Consider the following 13,522-nt stretch of genomic DNA (forward strand, 5'->3'; position numbering starts at 1 on the left):
AATTGATTACAAACAGTATATCATATATTAATAATAATTATGAATTGAATAATAATTTTTATAACATTAAGTGTTTTTAAAAGAAAATAATTAATCATAATACATGAGTAATAATAATTATTCCCTTTTTGGCTATGTTAAAGAGGAATGATACTGGAAAAGCCTGGAAAATGCTTGTTGCCAATGCATAAATTCATACCTTAGGATCCAGTTAAAGCCTAAATTGACCTAAGGAGCGCTGTAATTTTTTGAGAAAATTGGCTGGAAAGTTACCGTGCTTTTCAAATGGTAATGGCTGTATCCTTACTTGAAATCCGATTTAATTTCGAAACCAAGTGTTTCCCCAATAAGTGGCATACACCGTTGGACAGATCTCGACGAGAGGAATCGGAATATGCCGAGAAAATATGTTCAAGCACTGTAAATTTTGGAGAAAATTGGCAAAATTTGAATTTTTACTGTAGGAAGGTCCTTTTTTATTATTGCAAATTGTCGAACAAATTGTTTATCGGTCAATTGTTTAAGGCATCCAACAATTTAAATAATTTTCAATTGTTGCCCACTATCATTCCACTTTAAGATAATTATTGTTCTTCGGAATGCGATAAAATTATTTTTTCTATGTATTGAAAATTAACAAAATAATTCCAACTTAATTTTAACATCGAATCCCTTCATTTAATTTCGTTTTTCCTTGAATTCTGAAATCCAACAACAATTTAAATTGTAATATATTATTATTTAACAAATAAAAGGATAGGGATGCCATTCACGGAACACGTGAAATTTTACTTAAAATGTTATTTTTATTTCGTTTATTTCAACGATTTAAAAATCTTATTCACCAATAGGGAAGAATGTGGTGAACTTAAAACCTTTCGTTAGAGTATTATACTGTATAATATTACGATCTTTAATCAACAGCCCTGTGCACTTTTTAAAGACAAAAATAATGCTTCATGGGCTTCACCTACTTCCGCGTTCCGCGCCACACATTGGTTAAAATGTTAACAAAAACAAACGAGTTCGCAGGGGCGTAACGTCGATGCGCTCGTTGCGGCAACAGAAATATTAGCATTCAATCAGCACAAACAGCGAGCACCTACACCGGGCTGACAGAAGATTATCCAAATACTGCGAGTTTCAAGAAAGATCGAGTATGAACTTTTTCTCACTTTTTAAATATAAATATGTACGTTTATCCAACCTTTTTTAAACACCCTATCTGCATTTTTTTTTTACAGAATTTGACGCTGTCGGAGACTAGGAAAATTTGTCTAGACGCATCTTTGATAAATAAATCTACGAATGGCTGGAAAAGTTGATTGGGCGGCTTGTGCCGAGGAGCAGCAAAAGATGCTGGCGTCCGAATTGAAGAACCTCAAAGTGGAAAATGCCGGCGGCGAAATGCACAATGAAGATGCCGATGAAAAACCAGACGACATGATATCGCAGGCAGAGGTTTCGTTGCTTCAAAAGGTCATAAGGAAGGGTCTCATCACGTCCAAGCATGACATTGAAGTTCAACGAAAAGATCCCAACTCGCCACTTTATTCCGTGAAAACGTTTGAAGCGCTGAAGCTGCGACCAGAATTGCTCAAAGGTCTCTACGCCATGGGCTTTGATGCCCCTTCTAAAATCCAGGAGACCGCGTTACCAACTTTATTGGCAGACCCGTTAGTCCTACAAATGGAATTTTTTTGGTCGTTTTATTATTTTCACATTTTAGGCCGCAGAATATGATCGCACAGTCGCAATCGGGCACAGGAAAAACAGCTGCGTTTGTGTTGGCCATGTTGAGTCGAGTCGACCTGAACCTAAACCACCCTCAAGTACTGTGCCTTGCGCCGACATACGAACTGGCCCTGCAGATAGGCGAGGTAGCCACCAAGATGGCTCAGTTTTTGCCAGCAATGAAGATTGTATTTGCCGTGAGAGGAGAAGACCGAGCAAGAGGAACCAAACTCACCGAACACATCATCATTGGAACTCCTGGCAAGGTGCTTGACTGGGGAGTCAAGTACAAATTTTTCGATTTGTCCAAAATCAAAGTGTTTGTCCTTGATGAGGCGGATGTCATGATTGCCACTCAGGGACACCAAGACCAAAGCTTCCGCATCCACAAGTATCTGCAGCCCGCCTGTCAAGTCATGTTCTTCTCGGCAACTTATGAACAACAGGTAAGCCCCACCTGAGAAATTCTACATCAAGATTAACTCTATAAATATCGCTTTAGGTGATGGAATTCGCTGAGGTGATCGTACCAGATCCAATCATCATCAGGCTGAAGCGAGAGGAGGAAAGCTTGGACAACATTAAGCAATACTATGTTTTGTGCGGAGACCAAGAGGCTAAATATAACTCCATTGCCAACATCTACGGTGGCATCACAGTTGGTCAGGCGATTATTTTCTGCCACACAAAGAAGACAGCCAGCTGGCTGGCTGGGAAAATGACCAGGGATGGCCATTCGGTGGCCTTGCTCAGTGGCGAGTTGACAGTGGAGCAGAGAATCGCAGTCTTGGACAGATTCCGACAGGGCGTGGAGAAGGTGCTTATCACAACGAATGTGCTCTCAAGAGGCATCGACGTTGAGGCAGTGACAATTGTGGTCAACTTTGACCTTCCTATAGACCTCCAAAGACAGGCAGATTGCGAAACTTACTTGCACAGGATTGGAAGGACTGGCCGATTTGGCAAGATGGGACTGGCGATCAATCTTGTGGACAACAGGTCGATGCACATCTTAAAGGATATCGAGCGTCACTTTGGCAAAGAAATCAAACCACTTGACACTGAAGATCCAGATGATATTGGCAAGCTTAGTCAAAATAAGTGAGGGTTGCATAATTTATATGCTCTTGAATTTTTGTAAATATGAAACAATGCTGAGGGTCCCTTTTATTTTGCGTTGTAACACATAATTAAAATAATAATTATGTTGATAAAAAACCATTCAAATAACTTGATTTTGAAATTAAAATTGTTTGCATTTTGCATCTTAATGACCCAAACAAATAAAAATTTAATGAGACTTATAAATATTGATTATATTGTAGAAGCGTTAACCCTGTCCAAAGTCAATGTCACGAATCTGAATCTCGCGCTACATTTTCACACAACTTGTTACTCGCAAAAGCAAACCAATGAATGAGAGGCAAGAGAGATCCGGCCATCTGATTGGTCGCAGGCTCAGATTGTTCTCCTTGTGGTGTTGTTGTAAATTAATGGTGGACACCCAGCTGTTGTGAGTGGAACTTTCTCCTCGACCCATTCGCACGTTTTATTACGTCGATTAACTTTACGTAATAGCCAAATAGAATTCGGATGTGACTCCCGGAATCACCTAACGCAGCTCGAGGCCGAAAACTCAGGTCAGCGCTTGCGAACAGGCGCCGACGGCTCGAAAAGGGTATCGCGGCTGGGTACTGGCGAACGGCACTTGAGCTGGGGATTTTAAGATTTGAAAGGTGAGTCAGGAAGGGAAATGGATGGTCGATTTAATTGGGTCACTAATTCAGATTAGTCTATAATATGGCAACTAGATATCTAGATTGCTCGTTTAAAAGCGCGTTATTTGCAGCTATCGGAAAGTGGAGCGCGATTTAATTTCACTTAAAGGTGGTGAACCATTCTTTGCAGCGAGCTGCATTGTCACCATATGCCTAGGAAGTTGCTAGTTTCACACGTCATCTCGTCTTTTTCTTTTCAGCTTTCAAAATTTCCTGAGTCGCTACAATGAATGCATTGGCAGAGAAACTTAAACTGGCTGACTCAAGAGAGCGAGAGCTAAGACTTGGCTCGTCGTTTTACAAGAAAAATGCTCCTGGTTCGTCCTTTCACACGGTGAAATGTAAGTGGTTTTATATTATTTGTGTTAGAAACGATAATATAGAGTCAATTTTAAAATATTTCTTTACACCCCTAGATGACTTCAAGCCAGCGAGTGTTGATGTGCAGAAAATGGCCACAGTTGATGTCGGCTCAACCAATGATATTACCATCACTGTCCCAAATGTGGACGGAGCTAGTTTGGGGCACACTGTGTATCGTGGAAACCAAAAGCCATATAACAAGGAGTGCGTCCTCATTTTTGACCACACCACGGGAGAATTTACTTTGGAGAGGCTAAGCAGTAACATCCAGGTCAAGAAGACGAGGTAGAGTGAAACCAAACATTAAAATTCATTTTTTAAACTCTGCGGTTTGATTCCAGATGCGAAGGGCCTTCAAAGCTGGGAATCCCGCGTTCGGATACTCCCGAAGTGTCCAAACGACTCTCGCCTCACTCGAAGCTATCCCCACACCATCCCTCTGCCCCTACTCCGCCTTACGGCTCGTCCAAGCCGTACTGCTCGCCATGCATGCCCAGGCACTCGCCCCTGCACGCGTCACCCCCTTTGCCAAGTCACAGCCCTCTTGCCAATGCACAAGTTTCACCCAACTACCCGACGGTACCTACTTCGGCAGCTGCCCTGTCATCACCCAGTTTACCAATTATCGGCCTTGATGATGGTCCGCCTTCAAGCGACTTTGGAAACATTCAGGAGGTGTGTAATTATTCATTTCAAATGTTATATCTATATCTGACGTGGCTTTTGTATGATCCTCAAGTTGCAGGTATTTAGACTAGACCAGTAGCTTCATTTTTTAAATAATTAAAATTTCAAATGGATTGAGATTTTTCCACTTCATTATTTTAAATATTTTCAATATACTGGACATTCAATCTGGAAAAATTTTCATTCCATCTGAGATTTTGTTTGCCTATTTTAACATTAAAATTTAACTAACAGTGTTGAAAATTTGGAGATGACTTGGGCATCACTCTTTTTGCCGAAGGTTAACAACTTCTGAGCGATATTTTAAAAAATGGTGTCATTGTGGGCAGCACTCAAAACAGAACGCAATTTTAGTTGTGAATTAGAGCATGAAGCCAACTTGGTTATGATAAATGACAAAAATATAGACGTCAGAGCCTATGTTACATAAACGCCTCCAACGTTGTTAACAAGGAAACTCTTAAGGATTCATCGGTTTACCTTATGGTGAAACTATTAAATTTGTGTAGTGTCCAACAATTTAGAGATACCATAAGAATGAAATTTTTGATTTGACAGAGTTTGCGAGTTATGGAGCTTTAAAGGTTATGGTATTTTAACATTGATAATAATTCAAAATTGAATTGCAGAGCCAGTTTTCATTCAATCGTGATGATATTTTGTAGATTTACTCTAGTATCCATGGGTACTTTTTATTTTCCAAAAATAATGTTCAATAGATTTTAGACTTTTGCTGGGAAATTTGGCTCATTGACGGTTCAAGAAAATGTTTTTTAAAATTTCTGAGCTTACTGCCAGGTCATGTAGCTTCATTTTGCATCATTTATATTTTTTAACCATTTCTATACTTAAATTAAAATTTATTTGAAAATAAAATGTGATCCGATAAAGTTTTGGTACACCTGTAAAAAAAAAGGAAATTTACCATGTATACACAATATTCTAAAAGAGGTTTAGTTTTTAGCTTCACGACTAACCATTTAAAAACTTGCACAACCCAGAAGTTTCCAAATTTTTTTCCGCGGTGTCAATAATGACTTGTAAGAGTTTTGTGAGCGGAAGCGTCTGTTGAGCGATGAGACTGTCCAGGCTCAGTGTCCCGAAAGGTTAGCAGATGTCTTAGCGTAGGTAGAAGTAACGAGAGTGGTGGGTGGACATCTTAGGTTCTGAATGGCGATGTCTAATCAGTGACGGCTAGAGTTGCTGGTCAAACAATAAGCCGTCGGGGTAGTCCGATGTCCAGGTTCCAGGGTGTCACCAGTTGTAAGAGGTAGTTGAGTAACTTGTTGTGTTTTGGGTCGCATTCTAAAAATCTCAAAAACTGCTAATCGTCAAATCGAACAATTTCCACCACTTTATATGTCGTTCTCAACAATAAAGATAACTCAAATTCAATGGTTTCGCCAAAAATTAAAACATTCCTTAAGAGATAATCATAATCGTATCTAGTGACATTAATTTCTTTCCTGTTGTCTGCAGGATGAAATTGGTGTGCTGTCAGATTCCTCAAGTGACAGCAGCAGCGATAGTGCCTCAAGTGACAGTGAGCCAGAGCCACCGCCACCGCCACGACCTAAGCCTCAGCTAAATGGTAGGGTTGATATTATAATATTAAATTTATTAAAACCATTTTTACAGGTCACACAAATGGTCGAGCTTCTCCAGCGCCAACTTTGCCTATGACGCCTGTATTTTCTGATTGTCTTTTGAGCGAAGATCTACAACTCTCAGAGTCTGGGTCTGACAGCGACTAATTATCCAAGTCCAACCGCATCATCCAATCCATTCCAAGGCCTCTCTTGATTGCTTGTGTAAATTAGTTGAATGTCTCTTTTTTATACAGTTACAACCAAAGCTTGTTGTTAAAATTTTGTCGCATTGACATGAAATATTTTTGTATTAGGTTTTTGCTTGAAGAGCTTAAGCCAATGAAATGCTAAGAATTGGCTCTAATCATTCGCCTTCCACATTAAATGAAATTTGTAAAATTATATTAATTATAACAGAGAAAAGAGGCATCTTCTAATAAGGATGAAGTTAATTTGTCTTAAACGACAACCGATGCAAGTCTTTGCAGGGAATGTTTGAACAGGGAACATTTCAGTAAAGCAACTTAATAAAACGAATGAAAATAAAAGTTAGCTTTTCAAAATATATTAATATACCCACATGATGGCGCATTTTATATAGTAAATTATATAATTTTAATCACATATAATAGTTTCAAACTGCAATAGTATAGTATGGCAAGAGATTTCATGTTTGGCAGTTGAAGTAAAAATACAGCTGTCAATCTAAGTCAAGCAGTAATGAAACTCAGCGAGATTTTTCCTCTAAATTCTGCAAAATAAGGCCAGCAAGTTGAGCTCTCGTTCCGAGGCCTTTGGCCTTGGATGCCTGGCACTCTAAATACTGATTTGGGCCAAGCGAGGGTTGGCACTGATCCTGCGGGTACCAGAGCCGTAAACAAGGCTCGACAGCTCGCAAAACGTGGATTTCATCCAGTCCTTGAATAAACATGGACAGAAGACTCGGAATTTGACTGTCCTTATTTAGGATAGGAATATCTCGGTCTTGACGAACCAATGGAAACTTCCCATCAAGTTTGCTACGAGCTGAAAGTAAATTAATTAGCCACGCTTACACAACACAATTTTTCAAGCAAAACTTTACCTGCAACGTAATCTTTCAAGTAGAATGAGAGATGGTTATAGTTTGTGCTGTCAAAGTGGCCATATTTTTTGTTGATGTCCAGTTCCTTCGGCCTTTCACTATCCTGGTAGACTATGTCAGGGTGATACTCCACAAAAGGCACAGGGCTGAACACTTGCTTGTGAAGAATTGTGTTCATTCTGACCTGCAAAAGAAATCACATCGAAATCAAGTTCAAAAACTCCCAAAGGAAAGTTTTACTCTGTTCAAAAAGTCCTGCCGCAAATTCATAGTAGAAGAGCAAATCAGGATCATGGCATCCTGTGGCAGTTTCCTCAGGGTCAGGTCGACAATGGCTATATCATGAGGTCTTTGGCCTTTGGATTTAATAGATAACCAAGCCATTGGCATGCTGTCCTGGCTTTGCACCATGGATTGGATATTCGACTTCAGCCCTCCAAACACATCTCTGTGGTCTCCTTTTCCAGGCGCCATTGGATCGTACAACAGCACAAGGAGTAAGAACATTTTGTCCTGTCGCTCAGTGCACACCTTAGTAATGTCATCAGAATCACAATTGGTTTGATATATTGTAAACTTACCACTTTGGAAGTTGTGCAAAGGTCAGTGTACTCTTTGATAAATCTAGCTGCATCCTCAATTTGATATGCCTCGATCGGTAAGATTAAATGAATTCTTGAGTTTTCGGTCACATAAGGCATGGTGACAACCTCAACCTGGCCCAACAGTTTAGCAACCTCCACTCTATAAAAACGATTCAGATCAGCAAGAGGAAATTTAGAAACACAAAAAATGCTACCTTTTCAGAACTTCCAGCCCTGTGTCCATGTCTCGGAACGCCAGATCCAAAATATAGTCCATGCCTCTTACAGGGTCGTACCGTCTGTAGCCATTGACAAGTCTTCTGTATTGAAGTTTCTCGTTGTATTTTTGGGTCATGTGCGAAATACTAGCATTCATAACTCGCTGAAATGCGTTGGATATTATTCAAATGTGATTTGAAAAAAAAATCGTATTTCACCTTCACGTCTTCACCATCTGCGCCAGTCAAATCTTTAACGTTTCCAAAATCTGACTCTGGATACAAATTAGACTCTGTGAAAAAGTCCCACTGAAGAACATCAAATCGATTTTGCGGTTTGCTGGCAGGTTGACTTCCTACAGGCCAGGACAGTGCATCAGAATCCTCTCCAATTGCTGGGTGCATTTCAACAATGGCAGACTGTAAGCTAGCTATAGCTTTTTTAAGCTCCTCAAACTCAACCTAAGCAAAGAAAATATAATAAATTTAAAGCAAAACAGAAATATATATATAAAATACCTGACAGAAATATTTATGAAGCTTGTAAATGGTTGTCGCATCATTTACAGGAAAAACCACTAGGCTGTCAGTGTTTAACTGTGCCAAATTGATGTCCACCTTCAAATCGTCATTCACCTTCTGACTTCTCAAACACTGACCCTGAAAAATGGTGAAATTATTGTAAAACCCATAACCCAGATTGATGTAGCACTTATTGAAGATTCACTAATGACTGAAGAAAAAATTGAACATATTCCTTGTTGAAGTCTTCTTTAAATTTTTATGCCTTTCAACTGCAGCCCTATTTTATGGAATGAAAAAATTTACAGTCAAAATTACTCAGAATGCAATTTTTAATTTATAACAGGGAAAAGATTGAAATCTTCAAACAAATAAATTCCTTGGAATAAAATTCCCTGATATGCATGGCAAAAACTATAGCTTTGTTGGCAGGTGAAGGCAAACTGACTGTATTTGCATTTATTTTGCAGTTGACAGTCAAAACTAGTAGCCATAAAAATATAACAAGAAAACTTTTATCAAAGAAATTTTAAATTTTTTTCTTCTAATACCGCAAAATTTTAAAACAATTTAGTTATACCTGTAGAGTTGAAGTGCATGGCAGTCCAGAAGAATGGACAATGCATCTTCCTATATTGTCATCGTCGTTGTCTGAAAATGCGTTTCTCACACACCAATCCAGGCCCTCTGCGACCTTTTGCATAACTGAATTGCTCAGCAAAATTCCACCATCTGTAAAAAAGTGAGTTGAATCAATGAAACGAAATCAGTAACACGAAACTGACCCAAAGAGCAAAAGGCAGATTCTTTGTCTCTCATAAATCCTCCTAAATGTACGTCTTCACTTACGCTGATTTTCTTCACAGTTTCAATCAAATCATATGCTCTGATGTAGCTGTCGTCCTTAATTAGAAAAAAGTAGTCAAACTTGTCGATGTAATTGTCAGCAATGTATTTGAGCACGTGAAAAGGCTTCAGAATTTTCCTTGAGTCAGAAAAGCCAATTATCCCTGTCAGATTGACGCTGGGAGGGTTGATGCCGTTGTTAAAGAACATGACTTTGTCCACGAGATGCGCCATTGTCTTGTTGATGGCCACTCCTCTACTGTTAATGGTGCTTGTGGTGGTCATCACCCCGATGAAAATCTTTTGCCGCAGACCAAGCTCGGAAGAAAAGAACCTCGGCCGGACGATGTTCTGCGGCACCTTCTGCGCCTTTTTAGGCTTTCCATCCAGGTTGATGCGCGGCTCAAAGTCTTCATTGTTGCTCAGGGTGAGCTGGCTGCGTAGGGACCTACCCTGAGAGTAGTGGCTGGCCCTGCTTTCAGGGTTCTGGTTGCCTGGCAATAAGGGACAAGAGATTTCGTCAAGAACAGGCGTCAGGAATAGACAAACCGACACTCCAGCGCAGAGGCCGACAAAGAAGATTGCATTTTGTCTTCGTTGCAGTTTGCAAAACAGGATGGTGCTCATTGTGGCTGACGATTAACACTCGACTAAGCTGCTCTTCAAATATTTAGCGCTCCTGAGTACATTGAGTCGCAATAAAACTGCTCTTCAAGATTTGCTTATATTATGACGCTGGTCACCATGTCACTATAAAATTCCAAGCAAATAGCGGCAAATAGCATGCGCTATATGCTAAAACTCAAAACTGAGTCTTCCTGGATGTTTTCATCTGTAACATAATATCATACATTACAGTTTACAATCGCAATAAGCTTTATTTTGTTTTGAGTAGAAATTACTGTACACTCAAGTTAAAAATATTTTATCAAATTAACTTCCTCTGTCAGCTTACCTCATTTAAATAATATGTGAAGCTTGTTTAACCTTCTTAGCTTACTAATGCCGACATTTAATAAATGACCTGTTGAGCTGGAAACAAATAATGTTTTCTTTATAGCAGACAGCACTGGCACACCTGACACCAGACAAGAAGCTAATGTGCGAGCCAGATGGCGCACAAAACGCCATCTGGGGAATTTAAGGATAATGACTGAATTGAAGTTCATTATATTAATTTATTTCTTCTATTTCCTTTTTTACTGCACTTCATGCTATATATATATAATCTGTAATCTATAACTTGACGGATACACTGAAATATAACACATTATCAATATTTTCGAAACAGTGAATAGAGAATAGAATATTATTATTGATTGCGCTTCTCATACACATTTTGGACACCACTTTGGAATGCAATGGTGGAAACAATATTTGAATATGATCAAATAATATAATTATAACTAACATAACCATTTAAAGACTAATTATGATAGCGATTTCAGCTGAGCTTGCAAGGCGGCGCTCTCTTTCTGCATTTGTAACAAGTCTGCTGTGATCCGTTCCAGATTAGCTGAAATGTTCTTGGCATTTTCTGTCTCAATCTAACAAAATACAAATATTAAGACATTAGCAGCCACTTTTTTAGATAGTTACAAACCTGGTCCTCTAGATCTCTGATTTCCCTCATAATTGAGCCAGTGTCTTCCACCAGCTTGACTAACTTGGAGCAGTCACTGTGCAGAGTGGCCAAGAGCTTGTAAGCATTTCGTGCAGTTTCATCTCGTTTCGCATCCTGTGTTGTCAATTAATTAAAATACAAATAAAAACCAAGTTCAAATTACTTGCCTTGAAAATCATCTCATCTGTCACTGCAAAAGATCTGTCCAGCCTGCCAGTGAGTTGATTGATATCTTTTTGGATGAAGCGGGTGTCAGCCAAAATTTTGTTTATGTCCTCTTTTTGCTTGTTAATATTGCCAATAATCTCGAAAATCCTCCTCGTGTATGAAGACCTAGAAAGCGCAAAGTTAAGTAGAAAAACGTGACCGTTTAAACAAGCTTACCTTGAAATATCTTTACTCAGTTTTTCATACTCTATTTTGAGCCTACTTTGCTGCTGCTCTTTTTCTTTTACTTCAATCGAGAGTTCCTGTAACTTTTGTTCAACGCTCCTAGCAATTTCTGCTTGCAATTGGGCTTCAGTCTGGAATTGGTAAATGTCGTTAATATTTGACAAAATTCCCTTGCTGAGTTCTTACAAAATGATGAGAACTGCTTTGTCTCATGTCTCTGTATTGATCGATCAGTGGGGCTCGACGTTTGTCCCACTTTGCACCCAGTGATAGCAGCTTTTTCAACTCTTCATTTATCAAAACATCCAATCTTTTTATATTTTCGTCCGCTTCTGGCAACAGTTTGAATACTTTTCTCTCCGTTAAAAGTTTTTCATTTCTGTTTTTTAGCTGCTGTTCCAGAACTCTGGATTGCTTTTCAGTCTGTAATATAGAAATATGCACATAAAATGATTCGAACAAAGAGAATCTCTGATTGTTTTACCTCTGAGAGTTTTGATTTTCCTTCTTTCAATTCACCCTGCTCACTTTCAATCTGGATCAAGAGATTTGACACTTCCTCTTCAAGTTCTTGCAGCACCACCTCTTCTCTCTTTATTTCCTCTGTTGTTTCCTGCAAATTTCTTGTAAGCATTCAGTAAACATATTTATTATTTTGCGAACCATAACCAAAACTTCTTGCTCTTCTGTTGCGTTAATCGGCTCCTCCACCTTCTTCAAAAATTTTGGTTTGGGAGGCAGTGCTGGTTTTTCCAAAGCGAATATTGTGCTCCAGTCTTTGGTAAATGCTTGCACCTGTTCATTTGAATTCACAAGATACGTAAAAACCAAAGTCTACCTATAACCTGCACCTGTTCTGAAGTGCTGTTTGACATTGAGTTGAGTGTAAGAATTGTAGGCACAAGTTGTTGAATGCTCTGAATCTGTCCATTGATGGATCGGTCAATGCAGAGTGGTACACTATCAAACTTGGAACTGTTGATGGCCAATATATCTGCGTATGGGGATTTATCTGCCATCATAGTAACTCCTCTTCTTCGGCATTTTAGAGGAAGCCAAGGCTTTGAGAGCTGATGTCGAAGAGTTTTCGTAACCATTTGTTTGAAATGATAATTCTTTTCTGTGAATGATCACAGTCATAATTTAAAACAAAATAATATAAAAAATTACCTAATGGAACATCCGGCAATTTTTCAGATTCCTTTGGCAGGAGCTCGATGAGAAACATGAGAACTTTTCTAATATCAGCCTCGGTTGAATACAGGAATGTTTGGTAGCCAATATCTCCCTTGTACCCAAGGTCCTAAAATAATCATAGTTTTCTTTCTTTCGACATTAACTAATGTGTATTATATACTTGACAAGCCTGGGCTAGAGTCGCCCCAATTCTGAATCGCACCGACATTGATTGGGGCATATTCAAAGGAGCCTCAATCTCAGGGTTGATGCTCCTGAGGCACCTTGCTGTTGCCTCGACGACAACTTCTGTGGTGAATTGGCCAATGCTTCTTATATCATCATCAAGTTCACTGAATAGAAGAAAAAGTTTAAGAAGTTGTGGTTTTATGATAATTTTTCAACCCTACCATCCAATTTGTCGAAGAGAATGAATGATGATCTTGTCTACATCCTCCATGGTTGACCTAAAACGTAAATATGTAATACAACTATTTTTAATTTATCTACGCAAAAAACTGAATGCATGTTGAGTTGTATGTAGTAAGTTCATAATTTAGATAGTTAAATTTCTACCTTACGAATGGTAATGGTTAACACCTCATCAATGCAGTTTGTTTACAAAATTTATACGACAGAATTTTTCATTTCCAAGGTGATTTCCAATTATATTTTTAATATAAATCGCTGCAAATCGTACAACTTCCTCATTTATACCATATCTGAATAAATCTAGATGGAAACTCACTAAGATAATATAATTATATTGAGCAGAAAATAAATTCACAGCTTTGTTGTGTCACAGGAGTATTGTCTATGGAATGGAGGCGTATGGAGGTGGTGAGTGGTGAGCTAGAGAGAAGTGTGGCGCTGCTATCGCCAGTGTGTGTACCGTCAATCGCAAAAATAGGCTGTGACCGGAGC

At 38.9% G+C, this 13,522-nt stretch overlaps 4 protein-coding genes across 7 annotated transcripts; 2 read left to right on the plus strand and 2 right to left on the minus strand.

Moving 5' to 3' along the window:
* The first annotated feature begins 1,000 nt into the window (after positions 1 to 1,000).
* Positions 1,001 to 3,042, plus strand: Dbp80 (putative ATP-dependent RNA helicase Dbp80). Its single transcript, XM_065481499.1, has 4 exons — positions 1,001 to 1,157; positions 1,245 to 1,676; positions 1,730 to 2,180; positions 2,237 to 3,042. The coding sequence occupies exons 2-4, from the start codon at positions 1,309 to 1,311 to the stop codon at positions 2,837 to 2,839; spliced, it is 1,422 nt and encodes a 473-aa protein (XP_065337571.1). The 5' UTR covers positions 1,001 to 1,157; positions 1,245 to 1,308; the 3' UTR covers positions 2,840 to 3,042.
* A 166-nt stretch (positions 3,043 to 3,208) lies between these two features.
* Eaf (ELL-associated factor) lies at positions 3,209 to 6,699 on the plus strand. 2 transcript variants are annotated; one of them, XM_065481504.1, is made up of 6 exons: positions 3,209 to 3,470; positions 3,713 to 3,853; positions 3,929 to 4,160; positions 4,217 to 4,550; positions 6,042 to 6,153; positions 6,201 to 6,699. In XM_065481504.1, exons 2-6 carry the CDS (start codon positions 3,739 to 3,741, stop codon positions 6,314 to 6,316), a joined length of 909 nt encoding a protein of 302 aa, XP_065337576.1. In that variant the 5' UTR covers positions 3,209 to 3,470; positions 3,713 to 3,738; the 3' UTR covers positions 6,317 to 6,699. The 2 variants fall into 2 exon arrangements, with proteins under 2 accessions (XP_065337576.1, XP_065337577.1); XM_065481505.1 differs by having other exon boundaries at positions 3,209 to 3,374.
* On the minus strand, positions 6,695 to 10,501 carry Chpf (Chondroitin polymerizing factor). The gene is made up of 10 exons (XM_065481490.1): positions 10,361 to 10,501; positions 9,345 to 10,237; positions 9,140 to 9,291; positions 8,557 to 8,697; positions 8,257 to 8,499; positions 8,035 to 8,201; positions 7,817 to 7,979; positions 7,476 to 7,766; positions 7,236 to 7,419; positions 6,695 to 7,177 (listed from the first exon to the last, which is right to left on the minus strand). The coding sequence occupies exons 2-10, from the start codon at positions 10,030 to 10,032 to the stop codon at positions 6,879 to 6,881; spliced, it is 2,328 nt and encodes a 775-aa protein (XP_065337562.1). The 5' UTR covers positions 10,033 to 10,237; positions 10,361 to 10,501; the 3' UTR covers positions 6,695 to 6,878.
* Positions 10,502 to 10,700: 199 nt separating this feature from the next.
* Positions 10,701 to 13,447, minus strand: LOC135938013 (coiled-coil domain-containing protein 22 homolog). 3 transcript variants are annotated; one of them, XM_065481498.1, is made up of 12 exons: positions 13,347 to 13,447; positions 13,009 to 13,065; positions 12,780 to 12,951; positions 12,593 to 12,725; positions 12,274 to 12,542; positions 12,086 to 12,217; positions 11,907 to 12,035; positions 11,609 to 11,845; positions 11,414 to 11,553; positions 11,197 to 11,362; positions 11,009 to 11,143; positions 10,701 to 10,952 (listed from the first exon to the last, which is right to left on the minus strand). In XM_065481498.1, the coding sequence occupies exons 2-12, from the start codon at positions 13,056 to 13,058 to the stop codon at positions 10,836 to 10,838; spliced, it is 1,680 nt and encodes a 559-aa protein (XP_065337570.1). In that variant the 5' UTR covers positions 13,059 to 13,065; positions 13,347 to 13,447; the 3' UTR covers positions 10,701 to 10,835. The 3 variants fall into 3 exon arrangements, with proteins under 3 accessions (XP_065337570.1, XP_065337568.1, XP_065337569.1); XM_065481496.1 differs by having other exon boundaries at positions 12,268 to 12,542; XM_065481497.1 differs by lacking the exon at positions 13,347 to 13,447 and adding an exon at positions 13,175 to 13,268 and having other exon boundaries at positions 12,268 to 12,542.
* Between the last annotated feature and the right edge of the window lie 75 nt (positions 13,448 to 13,522).

The sequence above is a fragment of the Cloeon dipterum genome, chromosome 2 (assembly GCF_949628265.1).
Source record: "Cloeon dipterum chromosome 2, ieCloDipt1.1, whole genome shotgun sequence".
NCBI lineage: Eukaryota > Metazoa > Arthropoda > Insecta > Ephemeroptera > Baetidae > Cloeon > Cloeon dipterum.